The sequence below is a fragment of the Tinamus guttatus genome, unplaced genomic scaffold (genome assembly GCF_059628265.1).
Source record: "Tinamus guttatus ecotype Peru unplaced genomic scaffold, ASM5962826v1 Tinamus_guttatus_pri_ptg000030l, whole genome shotgun sequence".
In the NCBI taxonomy this organism is placed as follows: Eukaryota; Metazoa; Chordata; class Aves; order Tinamiformes; family Tinamidae; genus Tinamus; species Tinamus guttatus.
The window spans coordinates 2,863,559-2,884,087 of record NW_028288564.1 but is presented as its reverse complement, the minus strand read 5'-3'; the positions used below and the strand labels follow the sequence as shown (position 1 = coordinate 2,884,087).

General features: G+C 44.7%; 2 protein-coding genes across 2 annotated transcripts in view; one reads left to right on the top strand and one right to left on the bottom strand.

Annotated features, from left to right (window-relative positions):
* RASA3 (RAS p21 protein activator 3) overlaps positions 1-7,934 on the bottom strand; it is a 124,237-nt gene extending 116,303 nt beyond the window's left edge. The window contains exon 1 of the mRNA XM_088530517.1: positions 7,762-7,934. Within this exon, the coding sequence (XP_088386643.1) occupies positions 7,762-7,816 (55 nt within the window). The 5' untranslated portion in view covers positions 7,817-7,934. The remainder of the gene's footprint in view (positions 1-7,761) is intronic.
* Positions 1-20,529, top strand: part of CDC16 (cell division cycle 16) — a 441,073-nt gene that overhangs the window by 362,534 nt on the left and 58,010 nt on the right. The window lies entirely within an intron of this gene.

Genomic DNA, 20,529 nt, shown 5'->3' with positions numbered 1-20,529 from the left:
ATACAAGCAAGAATCAACTAAAGCCTTGTAAAAAGCTACCGCTAACTATTTTCTTCTAGAGTGCTTGAACAAAAGTAAGTAGCTGTAAACAATTTGAAAATAGAAATATTTTTAGAAGAAATTGGAAACAGTAGTCAAAATAATCTGCTTCCCCTCTCTCCTATTTTAAAGGAGTTTAAAACCCAAGCCTGAGTATATCTGTTTTTCTGAATTGCTTTTATAAAAACTCTGTATGCACAGCCATAACAGAAGCACAACTGTAAAATAAAGTATTTCAAGTTGCCAGTTCTCCTATAGCTGGAACAGGAAAGCTGAATGATTTCCCTTGCTTATGAGTCTCAGAAAATATGAGAATTATTGTACTATATATCTTCAAGACAGCTACAGAGAAAATGAAATTTCATGGGAATTTAAATCTGTAAAATGCCAAAACACAAATTATCAGTCACTCAAACTTAATTCCATCAGTTGTAAACTCAAAACTTAAGAGTGGATAAAAGTCCAAGGAAAACTCCTTCCCAAGCTCAAAGATCCTTCCGCTCTTTGTGCAACCCACAGTCTCCAATGTTCCTTTTCTGAAACGAACACTCAGCTCAGTCCTTGTAAGGCAGACTCCTTTTAAATAATAATGACAATTATTATTTAATACTTATCAATAAATAATTACAATGACAACTGCACAAGTAGATTTCCTCCTAAAATCATTTTAAAACACTGGAAGTGTACTTCTCAAACACAGACCTGCATTGGAAGAGTCCCCCCTCCTCCAGTTATTTGAGAAGTATGCTGCCTAAATGAACCCCAAGTCTCAAATTTGTTGGATATAGCAACAGTACTTGTATATTGAGTGGTTTTATCAAACGTTTCAGCCATCCTGTAGGACCTATTACAAGCTTAGAAGAGGCAAAGCATGTTACTATTTATGCAAGTTCAACATTGCATCAAATGCTACCTGCGCAACCTACCATTCTTTCATAGGTAAAGTTTTCCCCTGAAAAAGACCTCAAAATATAAATACACTATACTCTCTTCTCCTTCAGGTAGAAAATGGGGGAACGAGGAAGAAGTCAAAGCCCTCACAATTTCAAATGACTCAAAATATTTTGCATTTGCCTATGATCCACAAAAAATAAAAAATAGAAAATCCAGAACGGCATTTTCTTTCCTGTTTTCACTTCACAATAATTTTAAATCTTTCATTTTGCCAAACTTTCACCCAGAAAATGTTTTAAAGGAGGAAAACAGCATGTGAAGTTTCAGGGAAGTTGCTTTCCCTTGGCAGAGGTTAGTAGGAAGGGAGAGGAAGGAAGTTCGATCTGTTTTGTTTTCATTCCAAAACAAAGCTGCTAGCTAGATCTTAAATTCAGTCACCACTATGCTGAAGAAATCAAAGCCACTGTTAAAAAGAACACACACCTGCCAAACAGATACACTGTTAAAGAACTGATACCTCACAGGTTTTTTAAACACAGATAAAAAGCAGAAGAAAAAAGCCTGTGACCACCTTTTCAGTTTAATAAAATATAATCTGTTATTACAGCTTCTCCTTGATTATAACCTCAAAATGGATGAATGCCTGGTACTACATGGTTTAGAAGAAAAACGTCAAGACATAATAGGGATTGTTTTAATGACTGTTAATATAATTCCTTGGGTGAATTGATCTCTAGCAGCTTTAGTAGGCCACTGGCACATAAGCACACACAGTTTTCTCCTACATATATGGCTATTTAGCTTTTATGGGTCTGCAATTATTAAGACTAATTGTCTGATATGTACATCCTTGTTATTCAAAGACAACCAAACAGTGTGTTTATTCTAGGGCTTCTGTTCCCTCACCTGCTGCTTCCCCTCACACAGGGGAACAGCACTTGAAGGTTTATCCTCCAAACACACCAGTCTGCAGAGGGTTTGCCCACAAGGGAATTGTCACCAAATTAGATGTATTAAGAGCTCCTTAACAACCTTAAATGGATTTAGCTTCATCCTTCTTCCCTCTCTCCAAGAGAAGGATTGCTGCAGGAGCTACTCGGAGATTTATTTCAGCTCTCACATAAGTGTAGCTACTGGCTCCACCAGAATTATTTACAATTTACACCATTCTTCTCTAGTTACATATAAAGGTGATAAACAAAAATCACACAGCTCTTGTGTGTGGAGAAGTGATGGTAGTGAAAGAGAAGCCAGTATCAATTACTATGACTCAAACCACTTGAGCTGCCATGGGCACTTAGGGGACCTGGACCTGAGCTTGAGATGCAAGCAGCTCCCACGTGGAAGTTCCCAGAGATACATCAAATCTCCTCTGGCCAAATTCTCCTCTTGCTCATCTCATCACAGCAGCTGACTGAGCCCATATGTACGGAGATGAACACATACAGCACCAGCAAGAAAACATAGAAAGAAAGTGCATTGAAGAGCACAGCAAAACTCAACCTGTCTATGGGAGTAAGATGAACAGGGAAAGAGAAAAGCAAGACCTCCCTTTTCAGCAGCACCGCGCTACTACATTATGTTACCACACCACACAGCCATGCCTTAGACTGTACCTACCACAAGAAAACAACAAAGCAGCCAGGGAAACATGAAGGAGATTGGGATCATCAAAACAGAGACATAAAAACACAGTAAAATGTAGAACCAAAATTAATATTGACACCTGCCTAACCTGATAATTTAAGGACTAGCACATTTGCTTTCCTCAATAAAAAGAATATTCTGAAGAGTCATTTCAACACAATGAAAAGTTTCTAAAAGCACTTCCTGTAAAAGAGTGAACCTCTGATATTCAGCATTTAAATAAGGTCCCCACATTTGGTACCTTGACTGGTACTTTGACAAGCAAATAATCACCTCATCTAGCTTCTGAATATAAGAAAACAAAATTGCTATTAGTTCTCATGAGAGAGACTAGAGAAGCCTTTCCTCCTCCCCCTCCCCCCAATGTATTAATTCCAAATGAGGGGGGGAAAAAATCTACTATATTTGATTCTCGAAATTTGAGGCTGTGAGCAAATATGGCTTATTGTTTCACTTTTGAGAATTCACCTTTATGAATCCTAAAAGCCAAGCCATTTTGCTCTGGAATATATCTGTGCTTGCTCTGACCAGGGCCGCTTCTGCCAGTCCATGACTAAGGCATCCCCAGCTTGCCCTGCTTGAGACACGGCTGGCCCTGGTGCTTTCACTGAGCGCACAGAACTGCCAGAACATGATAAATATCGAAGTTGGCAGAGTCTGAAATTCTGAAACAAAGGTGAAAAGTCAGCATATCCTATTCTGTGCCCTACACAGCTAGCAGCAAAACATTTTTTTTAAGCACTGCAATCTGCTGGTAACACTGTTGTCACTTTATTTTACCTACGCAGCATCAGTTTAAGCTGTACTTGTTAACTTTTTAATGGGCAAATCTGATCTTGTGACTTTGAATATGCTTTCTGGGCAAGATGCAAAAAAAAAAGAATTTCCTCATTTCTTCACTTGGTGGTCTACTAACTTGGAAACAAATCATTAGAAAATCATCCACATTTTTATAAGAAACATTTTCCATTTTCTAAATCATTATCTTCTATTAGATACATGAGAAAAGTCTCACACATTCTAAAAATATCTAGTCAACCCCTTTTACATGAGGATAAATCCATTTATAGTATTACGCAGTGAGCATATTTAGTTGTACTTACTTCCAAGAGAAACCACTTAAGGCACTAAATCCCAACAGACAACATTAAAAGGGACATCTTCTCAAAGCAAAATGGATTTCCCCAATGAAGCTAAGGATTAGACTAAGAGAAGCCTTAAGTTTGCCAGAGACAAGGTGGTTCTTCCTTACCCTCAGAGGAATGCACACAAGTCATTTCTCTCCAACCCTGACTCCATATCAGGCTTTATACAAGAAGAGCAGCAAATGCCTTCTCTTGGCAATCAGTCCGCTCAAACACCAGCACACTGGCACTGAAGTAAATACTCATTAGCTGGCTTCCCCGACAGCTACTGGTTTCCCAAAGGCAGGCTCAATTCCTTTTACATCATCTTCAAAACCAGAGCTTTGTATACATTTGCAAAGAAGGTACAATAAAACTTGACTCAAACATCAAACATCAAATTAGATGTTACAGTCCACAGACCAACCGCCCTCACTTGAATAGTCACCACTGCAATGCAAATGAGACTTTTGAGGTCTCAAAAAAAATGGTGGGTTTAGTTGCTGATCTGGTAAGTCGTAAATGCAGAGCCAGCCCAAGTCTGTAGCAAACCCTTGTTGGACAAAACTTTAAAAGCTCCTGTCTCTGATTGCATTCTGACCATGCTGCCACAAGCCCCACATTTTAGATTAAGAACTCAACACTCAACCAAAGGTCAATCCCCTGCCCCTTTCCAAAAAGGATAAAGGAGATTTATAAGTCTACAAATGTCTTAACCCACAATGAGCAGCCACAGTTTATCATCTCACCCCTCTGGGGTTAACAGGTCCTACTCATTAAATTGGGGCCTCTGATAGCCTTGTACTGCACAATATGCTCCAAACTCCAAGAATGTACAGTATCCCATTGTTATTATTTCAAAGCTATAAAACAGCTTAATCTATACAAGTCAAGCCATAACAAGAAAAATACTATTTGGGGGCAGTTTGAGGAGTTTTAGACTACTAGATAAAACAGCACTAGATTTTAGGCACATGAAAAGCTAAACTGCTTATTACACTAGTGAGTTTCCAAATGAACAGCTTCCCTATATTTTCTAGTATAACTTCATGAAGCAGATCCCATGAAAAAGGGCACTATTCTCTGCTACCTGGAATACAGCCTTCCAAATCACGAGTGCTGTTTCAGGAGTGCCTTTAGTTTTTTAGTTGAAAGTTAAAATTAAACAATGTCATTTGGGAACAGGAGGAAAAAAGTAGCAATCAAGACCACTGTATTTATGAAATATTCTTCACAGTTGCACACAAGTTATGTTGTCAAGCAGAAGCACCCTCTTTGTAGTTTTTTCAGCCAATCATTAGCCCTGGAGCCTTATGTTGCTTCCTTTCAGCTTTTGAAACACTGACTCATGGAAATATCAGCACTGCACACTTCCTCAGAGTGGCAATCTTATAGGAAGTGTTTGTTTAGTCTTACATGACACATTGTTTTGTTTATGCATAAGGGATTCCGGTAAAAACAATTTTAAGAAAAAAAAAAAAAAAAAAGACACACACACAAGACGACAACAGTTTTAAGAAAGGGAAAACCAAAATAAATCAAATTGAGGACAGCACACACATTTGCACAGAGAAATTACTCTTTTAAGCGCCTGCTATGTGCTTCCAATAGATGTGAGCAGAAGTAGTCAGGCATCGAGTTCTCCCAATTCAGCAAACCACAAAAGAAACCAGAAACTGGACAAGGGGCAGCACAGTAAGGACTCCTACTAACATTGCTCTCCACAGTGGCAGAGTTCACATTGGTGCTCCATGGCTTCAGTATCTCAGTGAGACATTCTTGGAAATGGCACATCATTGGCAGGGTAACCAGATGGGGGAAACAGCGGATCCCAAGGACCTCAAGGGTTCACATTTTCAGCCAGAGAACAAAAGCACAAGCCAAATCCAAGCAAGACTCAAAATAACACTGTGCAGAACAGGGAAGCATTTAGAAGAACTGGGACCAAACTCTCCAACTAGCTAAACACGGCTGATTCTATTCAACCCATCACTCCCAGAAAAACAAGTAATACTAGCGGTGGAAAATGTGTCTTCATTTACCTTCAGCTTCTTTGCCCAATGATGAGATGAGACACTGCTATGGCAATACTAGGGCATTCAAGCATCTCTAGGCTATGGATGTTTTGCACAGCCTTAAGCCTCCAAACTGCACCAACCTCTCTATTAAGACAGAGGAGTCATCCTGGGCACTCCACCCTTATCTCATTGACTCTGCAAAACACCAGTCCTGCTTTCATCACACTCACACCATGGCACACCTGCACTCCAGTGCCACAGAATATTTGAAAGTGGGAGATTCACTGGAATTTGATTGTGGAACAAGCTCCCCAAAAAATGGAAGTGACTTCAAGGCTGATCACTACTACAGCGCAACAGATCAAAGCAAGTCAAGAGGGTAAATAACTTCCCCCTCTTCAAAAGATTGAGAGCTTCCTATCACTACAAAAGAAAAAAAGTCCATAAGATGTCAGTGAATGGGAAGTGCTAACAGACAAGTTATTTTATTGCTGGGAATAGCTGCCAGAGTTGGTGTCCCTCCTCCCTCTCCCTCCGGGTGCTCATCACCACCTTTCACATCTACACACTGGTGCCTTTTTGGAGGGAACCAAAAAACAAGTCTCAATATACAATCCCTTCTAGATGCTGAGATCACAGAGCCTGTTAGATGAGAATTACTTCCCCAGCCCATCAGGAACAGGGGCAATCCTGCCGCTCCTGCTTTTCCCATGAGGCTTTCACAAAAGAAAGAGCGTCCGGCTTCTGAAAACGAAACCCGACAACCTCCTGCAGCAAAAGTTGGTTAATAACGGCTCAGACATCCCCCGATGCAGGGAGGAGGCTTCTGCACACGCTGGCTGTCGCCCTCTGCCGTACTCGAGCAGGAGACCAGCCCTGGCAGTCCCCTTGCATCGCATGGAGCGCGGATTCTGCTGCAGAGAGCGATGCGCTCGCTCTGTCCTGCCTGGGCAAGGGCAAGGCAAGGCGCCTTGCTGCAAGGCTGCACAGGAATGAAGGGCCCTGCTGCAGCAACAGACCCCATAACTGCAGTAAGTAGCAGGATTAGCTCCACTCAAGGGTTTAGCATGTTACTCGCAAGCCTTTTGGAGCTGTTATTACCCTGGATTTTTGGGGGTGCTCAATGCAGCTGCCCTGTGTTCCAGTCGCATGCATTGCTTAGGTACGATAATGTCGTTGCTTTCTGCTCCAGCACCCTCTATCTGAGCGCCCTGCTCTTACTCCATTCACAAAAAGCAGCAGCAGCAACAAAGCTACAGGCACAACTCCGCACAGGCTTTTTTTTTTTTTTTTTTTTCCCCTCTCTCTCCTTAATCTAACGTGACATTCAGCAGTTACAAAAGCAGCAAAAGGCCAGGGGAGATGTTTCACGCGTGGTGACAAGCAGCCTCAGGTCCAGCTCCCTCCGGACCCAGCGCCGGGCACTGAACTTCCCCCTTCCTCTCCAACCCGCAGCACAGCCCAGAGCCCCCTCCACAGGGGGCTTCGCTCCCGCGGGGAGGCAGGGCTCCCCTCTCCAACCCTGCCGCGGGGGGACACGTGTCGCCCCCCTTTCCCCGCGCCCGCCCTCTGGGGCTCATCGCGGGCAGCGAGAAGACCCCGAGGGAGGCTGCGGGCACCAACCGCAGGCAACCTCCAGCGGCAGAGCCCGCTCGGGCCCGCTCAGCGCGGCGGGGCGCGGAGCCGCAGCCTCCGAGCGTTTCTCCTCTTTTTCCTTTTCTTTCTCCCCCTCCCCCCCCCACCACCTTTTTTTTTTTTTCACGGTTTTACAACAGCTTTGCCAGCGACACGCAGAACTGAGCCCCGAGCGCCCGCCTTCAAACTTTTCGCACGCAGCTTAGCAACGATCAGTAATAATAATAATACTAATAAATAAATAAATAAATGGAAGGACAGGACGAGTAATTACGCCGAACCCAGCGCCTCGGTGCGAGGCTGTCACCGCGGCCTCGGGGCGGCCCCCGGCCCAGCACCGGGAGGGGGACGCCGCCCGCGCCGGCGCCCCCGGGAGCCCCTCGTCAGCCCGCTGCACCGCTCACCGATTTTAATCCTGACGCTCTGGAAAACGCGCAGCCCCTCTTCCTCCACCGCCATGGTGCCGCCGCGCCGGGAGCAGCCGCGGGGACGCGCGGGCCGGGCGAAGGAGGCAGGCGAGCCCCGCCACGAGACGCAGGGCGAGCGGACGGGCTCGGTGCGCGCCGCCACCGGCTCCCCGGCGCCAGGGAGGGAAGCAGGGAAGGAAAGAAGGACGAAAGGAAGGAAGGTGCGGGCGGCGGAGCGCGGCGAGCGCAGCGGAACGCAGCGGAGCAGCCCCCAGCGCCGCCCCCGCGCTGCCCGCCCGCGCGCAGCCAGCGCCGCCGGCCCGGCCGGGCCCGCCCCCGCGCCCCCATTGGCCAGCGGCGCCGCCGACCGCGGCGCTCATTGGCCGCTCGCCGCCGGGGCTGGCACTGAGCCGTTGCGGGGAGGGCTTCGCAACAGCTGGAGCGCGAGGCACCCCCGCAACACCCGCCGCGGCAACCGTTGGGCAGCGGCCGTTGGGCAGCGGCCGTTGGCCCCGCGCGCCGCGGTGACACGACGGGTAGGCGGGGAGCGAGCGATGCTCAAGGCCTCCCAAGGCAGACCCGCAGAGCGAGATGATGGCCCCAGGCTGAGCCCCCTTCACGAAGCTGGGGCGGGGAAGAAGCACCATATTAAATAAACAAAAACTCTCCCCCACAAAAGGGGAGTTGGGGAGCGGGGCAGTCCATCTCCTGGCACCATGTGATCGTTGGCAAAGCTGGCTCTACCTGACTGGCACATGAAGAGCAAGGAAGTCGGATTTCAGGCTTGCACATTTCAGACTTGTTCGCTAAAACGGCAGGAAAGCAAAGCCACAACCGTGCTTCATCCAACGACTGGCCCTTGTAAAGTCAGCCGCCGCCATACCACTTGCACCAGGTCTGCCTTGCCACGTCTAGCAAAAGAAGTGCAAGATCAGAAAAGCCAGACTATTTAATATAAAAACTACCTGTCCATTGCTTTACATTTCCATAGCTAAAACTTGCAAGGTGCAGGGGCTAAAGAAAGCACTCACACTTACTGCAGCTATTGCAGCATAGCAATAGAAGTTCACAGATCACATTTAAGAAAATTTCAGTGTATCTGGTGCCGATGGTCACAAACCACCTGAGGAGCGTTAGCCCACCCCTGCCTCGCATAGCCCAGTCACATAGAATCATAGAATCATAGAATGCTTAGGGTTGGAAGGGACCTCTAGAGATCATCTAGTCCAACCCCCCTGCATACGCAGGGTCACCATCTAGCATGTCTGCGGGGCACGAGGCAGTGCTGCTTCCCTAGGCTACAGGGAAGAACAGCAAAAGCTTTCCCATTCTGCCTAGCGATTTCGGAAGCAAGAGAACAGCAGGCAGGCTAGGGCCAAGCTATATATCTGTATGTTGAGAAGCTAGTGTGTTGAGACAAGCAAGTAAGGGACAGCAAGAAATCAGAAAGCCAGTCCCCAAGCGTGGAGGTCACATGAGTCACGAAGTCCCTAGGAGAGAAGTTGTCCAGGCAAACTAAAGAAACATAGCTGTGCAGCCCATCACTGTTTGAACCACTGACCATACAATGCACATTTCCTCACGGAAATAAGGATGCTGTTACATACTGAAATATGCATCAGCAAATGAAAGATCAGGAAGGTGCTATAAGGGCAGTGGAAGTCAGAGGAAAAGCTTTTCTGCACGGGTAGGGGCCTAACACTGAGAGGAAACTGGCAAGCTCAGAACCGAAAAAGGAAGCAGGGATTTATCCTGAGGAACTGCCTGATTTACTGTGTTCCTGCTGCCTGTGTTCGCACTGTCTGCGCAGCCAAATGACATCTTACCATTTGATAAAAATATTTGTGTAGCGCAGGACTCTGCATTGATTTTATAAAGCAATCACAGGCCTCCATTTACCATGCCATAAATCCCTCCTCCTCACCGCAGTATGTCCAATGTCCTCCTACCCTGCACTGCGCTGCCCCAGCTCTCCCCGACGCCTGTACTCTGCATCGTGCTCCCAGCTCGCTGTAGTCCTCCAGCTCCTCGCTCACGGGTTTTGCATGCCCCATGACGCCTCCAGTGCTCCCTCTGCTAATACCCTTTACCATTCTCCCACCATATCTCCATTGTATTTATCGCAATACTTCCAGCCGCCTTATTTGCGTCTCGTCTTCCAGCTGGAGAAGAGGTAACACTTGCAGCAGCCTGGACAAGAGCTGCAAGAACCTTGATCAGACAGCACCCAGCGCAGACTGGCCAGCCAGTTGTTACCTCTCAGACGCTAGGCAGGACCAACAAGGTTTTACATGCCTGCCCCAGCACCCTCTTCATTCTCTTCATTCTCACAGATAAAGAGGAATATAGCACGACTGTTGCTTTGGCTCCTTCACCACACTTGCACACACCTTGAGTATATTTGCACAAAACAAACAGAAGCCCAGGGTCGCCTCTTTGAAGAGGAAAGGCAAACAAGTGTTATGCACGATGCTGAACACAGGCAGAAACAACCTTTTGGCTATAAGTGGACAAACTTTTCCTACTGTTAGGATTCCTCTAAGGTGACCACAAACAAGTTCACAAGTTGAGCTAATAGATCTCTTTTTTTAATTAAAAAAAAAAAAGTTATCTTTGTACCTGTTGTGATTCAGTAACCACAGAAATAACTTCTATGTGCTGATAATGGGAACTCTGGGAACTTCCCCACAAAGATCAGGGGAGGAACCTCTTTCCCTGCTGTGAATATTTACAGACATCTCATATAAAATGTTTTACCTCTCGTTTCTGTCTTCCATATTTGCCATTGGTACATAACCATTTCAGCTGGCTTAATTTCCCAGTCTGAAGCTTCTCTCACCCCAAAGCAGAGTCACTTAAAAAAAAAAATCTTACCAATACTGTTTCCAGCCTTTGCTGCTGAAAGGCTTGTTCTAGGCAGCTACTTGACAGACTACCCTTCTCAATCTGCAGCTGTGCTTTTTTTCAGACAGGAAGGCACTCCTATCTCCTTTACATCCAGCAAGGAAAAACAAACAAACAAAAAACCCTACCTATATGCAGTTCACCAAAAAAAAAAAAAATTGCAGTCACGTTTCACCACCCTTAATAAAAACCACTGTAAATCTACCCTGTTACCTAAGGTTGTCCTCCCACCACTGTCCTCAGACGCTGCTGGCCACCTCTGCCTGTGCTGGCGTGACCGCTCAGGAGGATGCGGGTTCTGCCTGCTGGGCGCCTGTGGGAGGGTGTGCTTACCCAGAGCCACGCGTCCAAGCTCACAGCGAGGATACTGCTGGTTTTCAGGGCAGCCAGACTTTACTGAGAGCAAGGGCACATCCAGGAAGGCTGTGGCAAAATTAGAAAACAAGCAGACTTTTAAGTCAAGCACCGCCAGCTTCCAAACCTCAGCGTAAGGAAAGCTAACAAGATCCCTACAGACTTGATTAGCAACAGGGAGACCAGCACAATGATAAAAACAGAATGCCCTAAACAACCAAGTTATTGAAAATAACCTTGGAGTAACTTAAAAAAAAGACCGTCACCTTCACTATAAATCAAGCTTCTTCACATCAGAATCTACAAATTGTTGTTACTTGTGGCTTGCTGTGACAGCCAGTTACTCTCTGGTTTCCTGCAGCTCTTCAGCCCTTTTCTGCTGAACTCTCTGACAGCACTTCTGTGTGTCAGCGTGAGAGTCTCTTTTCTGCCGTCCTTCTCTCTTTTCTTGACATAAAGCTAAAAGCTCTTTGCTTCTCCAGTAACAAACATCTCCTTCCAAACCTGCATGCCAAATAGCCCAACAATGTAAATGAGAGTGGTGTCAGACCTCATAAGAATATATACGTTTAAAGACGTTAAAGACATTATAAGAAACAGTCAAAGAAGGCGCCTTGCTTTTTCTGTATATCTCCCTTGCCAAAATGAAAGCTCGCAGCAGCACATCACATGTGTGTGTGTGCATATTACAGATAACACGAGCGTGCAACATGAGGCTTGCAGCTGCTTGCAGTCTGATCAGAAAATCTAGGCAAAGCAAAACACTGTTTTTTTTTTTCATGAGATGCGGATGAGTCTGTTAATGACAATATCTTTTCCAACTTCTCTTCATCCAAGCCATATGGGTTTACATTATCAGCTCTTCAGAGGATTCTTGGGCCTAAATTAGACTACAAAGAAGGTCATTTTCTGTGACTCATTTGTGCCAGGCAAGGAAATCATTTCCTCTCTTGATCTCCATGATAGCTTTCTCTTGGGAGGAAACAGAATATATGAAGCTTTCTAATCTCCTTTTCTATTATGCAAGAAACTAACAAAATATGAATCGACTATTCCCAGGGTACCACAAACTTGCTACCTCTATTCATGCAGGGTTATTGCTTCTCTACATTTTTGTAGCTCCCTCTCATTGCGATCACTGGAAAACAAGAGGCTCTTACCACATCAGCCCATAGCACACGCATTATGCTTTTTATACAACTGTTGTTGAGGGCAAGGCAAGACCAAACAAACCACAAAAGGAATGGGGGGAGAGTGGGAGAGAGAAAAGAGACATTTTGATTCTTTTAAGCGAAAAGATAAAATGTATGGAAATAGAAAATAAAGCGCACAGTTCATAGACTGACGGAAACATCATGAATCTACTCTAAACTATGCCACTGATTTGCTAAACAATCTTAGGGAAATTTATGTGTAATTAATTCTCTCAATAAACAAAGTGGCACCAGTGCAACTCCCTTGCTTTTGGGAGGTGTTTTTTGCTGTACATCAGCATTGTGCAATAGAACTGCTAATCATTTTAATCTAAGGAATCAAATGTCTCTTAAAGACTCAAACGTTACCAACACGACAGCCACACGACTGGGGAAGCCATGGAAATTCTGAGCTGTACGGGCCAGAGAGCCCCACCGTGTCAGATGGCTCACAGCAGACCAGCAACTTGTCCGGGCAAGGACCACTTCAGAGAGCAGCAGCACAAGGGGATCTTTTGCATAGATCTTAGCAAGATCCTTAGCAGCTCTTGAAAGACTTCTTTTTTCCTGAATCTATGCAATCACTTTTTAATCCATTTATATTTCAGCCTTTCCAGTATGAGTTACACAATTTAATTATGAGTTGGAAGAAAGAATACTTCTTCTGTATGATTAACCAAAAATCATTTCTATTTGCCTCCTTTAATCACGATCTCATAGATCATTTCTGTTTCCCAAACACCTCTTTTCTGAGCTGAAAGCATAGTTGTTTTTTCCTTTCATTTTCTGTACTTCTTTCAGTTCAGTTAATTTTAAGGTTCAGCAAAGGAAAAAAAAAGCACAAAGCAGTATTCAAATATGGGAATGCCAGGGATAGATGCAGTGGCATGCTTTTTTTTTAATGTGCTCTTTTTCCATTCTTAATAATTCCTAGTATTCTACCAGCCATTTAGCTGACACTGAAAATACATCTGATTTTTCCATGGAATGTCTTTTGCTCACATACTACTGCACTAATTCCATTATCTCCTGAATGTTATCAAAAAAAAACAAACAAAAAAAGACCTCACCAGTAACCATGTCTTTAATTTATAAAAGCATTTGTAAATTAGCAGTGGCAAAAAAAAAGGAGGCCTTCTATAGCAGGTATTCATTGTGTATAATTTTAAACCTACTTACATTGCACTTTCACTCCATCAATGTAATCTGGTAGTGATGCATTTTTTAACGGATCTAAATGATTTTTTTTGTATAATTTGACTGTAGTGATTGATTACATAGCTAAAAGAATAAATAAGTAAGGCTTTAAGAGCCCAAATTTAGTATCTACATTTGCAAAATCTGGCAAATACAGCATTAAGAATGAAATATGGCCTTTTAGCCTTCATCAACCCATCAAACTGCAGTTAATAGGTCATGGTAGCAAAACATCCTTATTCAGAACTGCCTCCAAATGCCACCACAGAGATCTCTGCCATTCAATCTGCTGATGCAGGGGGCTGCTCAGCTCTTGGATGTTGAGCATCGCTTCAGAAAAGTAGAAACTATCACAGCAGATATCATGGAAAACACTGCCAAGAGCAGCCTGTGTTTTTTGTATATGCTTTTGGGGATCTGATAGAAGCAAAATACATAGAGCTTGCTTCTGGTGACATTATGCAACTGCTTAATTACACACGTGCCTTGCTGACTTCACTACAACTAATCAAATGTGTACGGAGAAGGCAGCACGTAAATACTTAGCATGATACTGCTCAGCGTGGCAAAAAGCCCTCATTAGTGAGAAGATCTCTCAAAATTACAGGAAACTAACAGTGGCTGCTTTCATTAAAACAGATATAAAACTGCAGCCCATATGATGATACTGTAGCAAACGGGAGCACATTTTTTCTGGGAGTGCATGGCTCGGCCTGCAGCTGCTGGGCTTCAAAGGAAAAGGAGCAAAAGCAGAAAGGTCTTGTGCAGGACAAGATAGCTATATAAGGCAAATACTATATGCAAGGAGCATTTGTGCTGATTTGCTTGGAAAGACAGAACCTGATTGAAGTGGTTGAAATGATGAAGAGTGATGGGGAAACCAATCAGCCCCCAATGGTGCCTTACCCCAATAATGTGGTAGCAGAGGAGACGGTGATTTCAAAGGAACAATATATTAAAAGTAATCTTGAGAAACATTACTTGAATGAGAACTAAAACTATGATGTGAGAACTGAGAAAAAAATTGTGACTGGATTTCGGGAAAACCTAAATAGTTGTAAGAGCATTAATAATATCTAAATATTATTAATAATATTTATCTAAATATCTAAATGTTATTAATAATATTAATAATAATTATTAATAATCCAAACCTGCTAAGGGCGGCTATTATCCATGAGGAGGGACTGCATGACTCCTCCAGCTCGTGTGGCCCTAGACACATTTGCCCCTGACAGAACACACGGGGAGGTGAAGATGTCTGTGGTAGCGTCTGAAGCTCCTGCTGGTGGACAGGGTGGTAGTATAACCACCCTTTGCACTAACACCTTTCACAGACAGATAGTGAGAGCACCCACAGATTTCCTCCAGAAGTCCTAGAACTAACTGGTCCTGCGAATCAGAAAATGCTCCAGTCCTTTCCCTGACCCCATACAGAGTGACGTGCAGCAGAGACATTATGGATGTAAATAAATATGAAATTAAGAATCAGTCTGCGATTACCTACATCTCCAAAGGTTTGCATCTGACATACTTACAGAGGAATGAAGAAATAGCAAAGAAATAGCTTGTATGATTACAGTCTTGTACTGCAAAGAGAAATGCTTTGGACCATTATGCTAAATGGAAGAAGAAAAGGAAGGGGAAGATGACAAGAAGAAGATTATAATTAACAAAATGTGGACAAGGGTGTCAGCCACTATGACTATGAGAAAAAACAGGTTTCATGAAAATACGGAAGTGACAAAGCTTAATTGAAGAAAAAATATGGGAAAGACTGAGACTACTCAGACAGCTGTTACTAAACTCTACATATGTATTTTTAAAATATATATCTATACCCATGCACAGGATAAAAGCAGATCTATGCATTAGAAACAGGAAAACTGGGGACTGCGCTATTCTTGCAGAAAAAAAAAAACCTCCATTATGGCCTCTAAGGACAGAAAGAAAGCCTGTCTACTTGTTGATATTACTGCTTGCTTTTTAAAAAATCAAAAATCTCACTTTTTATCTGGATGCCACTGGAACGCCGGGCCAGGAAGAGGCCGGAAGGGGGAAAGAAAATGGCTTTAATTACAGGAAAAAGGGGCCACTGAGAACTGGTTGTTACAATAGCTGACACAATACAACTCATTTTCATGTTACATGTTTTCTACATCTAAGATTAAAAAAAAAAAAGAAGTTGTTCTTTTAATCCTTATTCACCATGCGCAAAATTTTGTCAACCGCATGTCATTCTAAAAATGTAGCCCTGACAAAATCCCAGTCGTTACAGCTGGCCAGTACAGGATGTTCATGCTTCCAAATGCAGTTTAACAGCACAAAATACCTTCTAGTGAAACTTGTAAAACCATTGTGCTCTGGGTCATATCTGCTTTATCGGAGTCTATAAAACTTTGCTTTCCTATTAAGGAGCAAATCTCTCTATCTTACATAAAAGAGGATAATGTAGTAAAATTGCATTATGATCTTATGGGAAGAAAAAGAGTGGTTAGGTGCAAGAATGAAAAGTGGTGAATTTTATTGCAGCTTAGTAGCGATATATCCCTTCTCATGTCTTCCACATTAGCCTTTCGCGTAACTGCTGTAATTAAGTGAAAACAGCAAATGATCTTGAAACTGAGCAGCAATGGGTGTTTCTATTTTTTTTAGTACTGCTGTTTATAATAAATGTGTGATTATGCAGACAGATATAGAACTGCTGTATTTCACAAGTAATTCCATATTGGTAGCCACAGTCATCACTTCCTTATCTTCTTTGTTTACATGTCACCAAACAATCCCCAGTGCCTCCTGTTCCTATTAGAACTAACGGGACAAGAACACCCACCCACATGCTCCCTCTCTAAAGGAAAGCTTCAACGTCCCTTGATTTAGCAGCGGTAACAGTGTCTCTCCTGGGGTTGCTGTTAGAAGAGCTCTCTCCTTCTCCAGCACCACGCCAGCCCCAGGGTGTAGTCCAGTCCCCAGAGCGAAGTCAGACGGATTTTGCTACCAGCACCTACCTAGAAACACCCATAAAACAAATATGTGGCATAAGCAACATATGTGAGAGATGCTGTAAAGCTTACGCTGACTTTCATTGAGAAGCTTTGCATAACTCACTCACAGCCAGCTCTGAGTTACGCAGCTTTCCCACATGCAGCTCTGAACCTTTTATAGAATTTTCCATGTAGTCACACACTTACTATGGGTCAGATCCTGTTGTCTTCCATTCGGTCAAAAATCCCATTGAAGTCAAGGCCGGCTGCGAATGCTCTGCCCTGTTCCATGAATAGCTCCCATTGAACTCGCTGCCATTACTCATGTGAGTGAGTAACTTCTCACTAGCAAGAGCAAAAGGAGCAAAATCTGGGCCTCATTAGGGACTGCTAATCTGCAAAGCACTTCACTGGGTGAGCACTGCCACTGAGGCAGAACAGCTCCCTCCGTGCGGCGCTACCTAAGGAAACAAATGTGGCACAATTTAGCATTGTATTTTTAGCATGTAATTCCTTAAAGCAGTTGCTAATTATCTAGGCATGACTGCATGGAGAGGCTCTCTCCCATCACAGTGCATGCGCAAGGATAATCTTATACCAAGAAAAACAATTAGCCAGATGGTTACTTGGAGTTTTTTGGAATAGAAGCAATGATCTGAGAGATTAAAAATCAAGGCTAGGGAGAAAAAAAGGAAAAAGAAAAAAAAAAGTAACCAACGTACCACACTTGATTCCCAAGTAGTTAATTACATATTATCACGGGTAACTACTAATCCACTCCAATTATGCAATCTTATTTTATCACTGTTGGAAACACATTTATAGCCGCTATATAATGCGTATATTTAAGTCAATATCTGAGTAAACAGCCTGGAAAACACATCATTTGTACCCAGATTTGGCTCCTAGCGTGATTATCATCTGCCACCTGCTGGAAATAGCTGTGATATCTCAGCTTAGTTCCAACCATGGAAGGTCTGGTCACTCACTCATCAAACAAGCACAAACGTCAGGGAGCAAAACATGCTCCAGTACCCAGCAGGATATTCATCTCGCCCCTGGGAGGAAGTTTACTTTGCACGTGAGGGGATTTATGTGCATTCTTGTAGAATCCTTGACAAATCATTGCTTAAACTAACAGAAAATTAATTGGCAGGGAATAATGTTACTTGCCTTTATCTGATCAGAAAGCAAGAAGTCTAATCTGCAACTAATGCATGCAGCTAACATTTCAGCACCAGCACAGCGCTATCACAGATCAGCAGCTCTCACCACCACATTATCAACAGCATAAGTACCCGTTCACCTGCACCGTGCGTATAAAGGACTTCTTCCCCTACCCTGGCTCAAATCTTGAGGCTGAAGAATGAGAAAACCTTGAAGCGATCCAGAGTTTGGATACCCAGCAATGGTAACAGCATTCAGCTCTGGAGTGTTCCACCTCCCATTCAGTCCAGGTATTACAATTAGCCCTGGCTCTCAGCTTCATTGGCAGAAGTTGACCATTCTGACCCATAAAACAGTTAAGGAGAGCAAAACCTGCCTGCCCGAGACATCTTCTCTCAATAAGAGGATAGTCAGAGAGAAAGGGAGACAAGGCCCAGCACTATGTAACGTGCTTCCTCCATCCAGCAAGCCCAAGTAACCCAAGTCGGCCATCGGACGGGCCCACAGGGAGCATCCCAGGGCTCGGTTCCTCCCCTGTGTGGGACAGGCGGAGCGCGGGCAGGATGCACAGGTGAGACGAGCAGTTCTTGTCAGAGCACTCCCTTGCTGTACCTGAGCGTGGCCAGGGATGGGGCTAATAGTAGCGGGTAATTTCACAATATTACAATTTCAGGTCTCCCCAAAATAGTGGGGAGAGATAGACTGTCGCAGCTGCAAATATATTGTTTCAGTATTTTTTTTCTTCTCCCCAAAATTATGCTCAAGCCCTTAAGTAGATGACTCCTACCCAGTTTGGAAGAGCAGCCCAGCATTCACCTTTAGCTAAGCTTGCATTTAGGGAAACACAGTGCCTCTCTCTGGGTATTTTTCACTCATTTCTGAGGCGAAACAAGAAGAATCAGAAACAAATGACTGTCGAAGACTAGCCAGGTCTGCAGAACAGAGTGGAAAAAGAGAGAAAGTAGAGACAATTCCAGGGGCGTCATGAACCCCTAATGAATTCCTAGTTCCTCCACTGGACTGCTTTAATCTTTACAGAGCGGGGGCGCGCGTGGCCGGGCCCCGCATCCCCCTGCACCGCGGGTACCAAGCACAGGCGGCCCCAGCACACGCAAGTGCCGCCGGGCCCCACTGACCCACGCGCGACGCTGCCGTTGGCGCTCGGGTTCAGCCCCAGGGCCCTCGCAGGGGCCTGGGCCAGCTCTGCGTCAGCCCCCGCGGGCTTCCTCCCGGCCCCGCGCTGCTCCGGAGGCTCCCGCAACGCGGGCCCCGGCGGCCTCCCAGCCGCAAATTCAGCTGCGCCGCGCGCTGGCAACGAGGCCGAGGTTTGCGCCGCTAACGCCTGCCCAAGTTGGCATGCAAAAGATGAAATAACGAAATGAAATGAAAACCCACAACGTAGAAAACGGACAATCGGCAACACCGCCACGCAGCACACACAGAGCTGTTCCCAGCTTTGCTGCAGTGACATTGGTACGCAGAAAAACAATAAAATGCCCCCAGCTGCTGCGAAGGTGCTTGGCTGAACGCGGGTGCTCAGCTCAGAGCGCCTCACCCGAGTTGTCCATCGCCATTGGAATGGACCATGGGCCACCATGGGCCCCCTTCGAGGCTCGGCAGCAGGAACGGCCTCCACCGGGAACCAAGGGCTGCTGCTGGGACAGGGGCAGCTCGGCCTCGAGCACCTTTAGTTCTAACAAGGAAATATTAGTCCCAACAACTTTTCTGCTTAGCATTTTTACCATAGAGCGAGGAAATCCTGGATCTTATCAAACATTGTCTAGAAGTTTTAAAATTGTGTGTGTGTGCAAATATATATAGATATAAATGTAGATATAAATGATAGATATAAATGGTAGTTTTTCCCTTCCTCTCTTCCACCCCCTTTCCCCTCTCTCTGTTTCTCAAACAATAAGTGGGAAACAGACTTTCTTTTTTCCCAGCCAAAAATTAATTTCTGCTCCAACTTTCCCAAAAGGGTCAAGTTTAAAGGAAGCATCTGGTAAACCTGCTTTTGTACTGCCACGGGAGCCCTAGCCCTGCGGTTCGTTTCCCCCCGCGCCGCTCTGCACCGCGGGCGCTCGTGCCCCGCTGCAGAGCCGTTGCTCTGCTTCACACGTGCGCACAGACCCACGTGTGAGGGTCTCACTCACACCAAGAGCTTTTCAAGTTGCTTTTTTTATCCCCCAACTACAGATGAGTCCATCTTCTTCAGCTACTCAGTCGGGTGGTTTAGGAGTTATATGATAAGGGGGCGTGTGTGTTTGCAGTCCAAGTAACAATTTGGGATCCTATCATGTAACATACTGGAGGTGACAAAAAAGGCACGTCTTCTTTCAAGAACGCTAAAAGCCCTCGTCCAGGGAAACGCAGTGAATGAGAGGAGACTGGGCCTCATCCTGAAGCACACACACACATAAGTGACTTTAGCTGTGCAGTTCAGGCTATGCATGGGTTAAAATCAGGCAGGCTTAGACACTTTGCAGAATAAAGCCAGGAATTAACACGACTTTAAAATAACTGATAAAGCTGTCAAAAAAAAAACAGGACTTACTTTCCTCTTCATATCTATAGAAAAAAAATAAAGCTTTAAAACCTGTGTACTCAGCCTCTTGCTTTTGCAATATATGTATGTGTGTATCTTACACAGCAAAAGCAAACTGGATAAAATACACTTCTGGTCAGGGTAAACAACAGCATCTCCTAAGACACGATCTATATCGGGGGTGCAGTGGGGGAAGGAGCATCTCTTTCTTTAACTCATTCCATAATGGCTGGGCCATTAGCATTAGCAGCTGCTGCAGTTGGCATCAGCTCTTCTGGCAACAGCACAAGGAGAGGAAGGGGCAGCATCCACTATCCTCAGCACAGAGTTCAAGGGGGAAGTAACTCCAGAGCCAAATTCCTAGCATCAGTATCACCCCGCAGAGCTCAGGGCCCTTCATGCTGTACAAACAGGCTTGCTC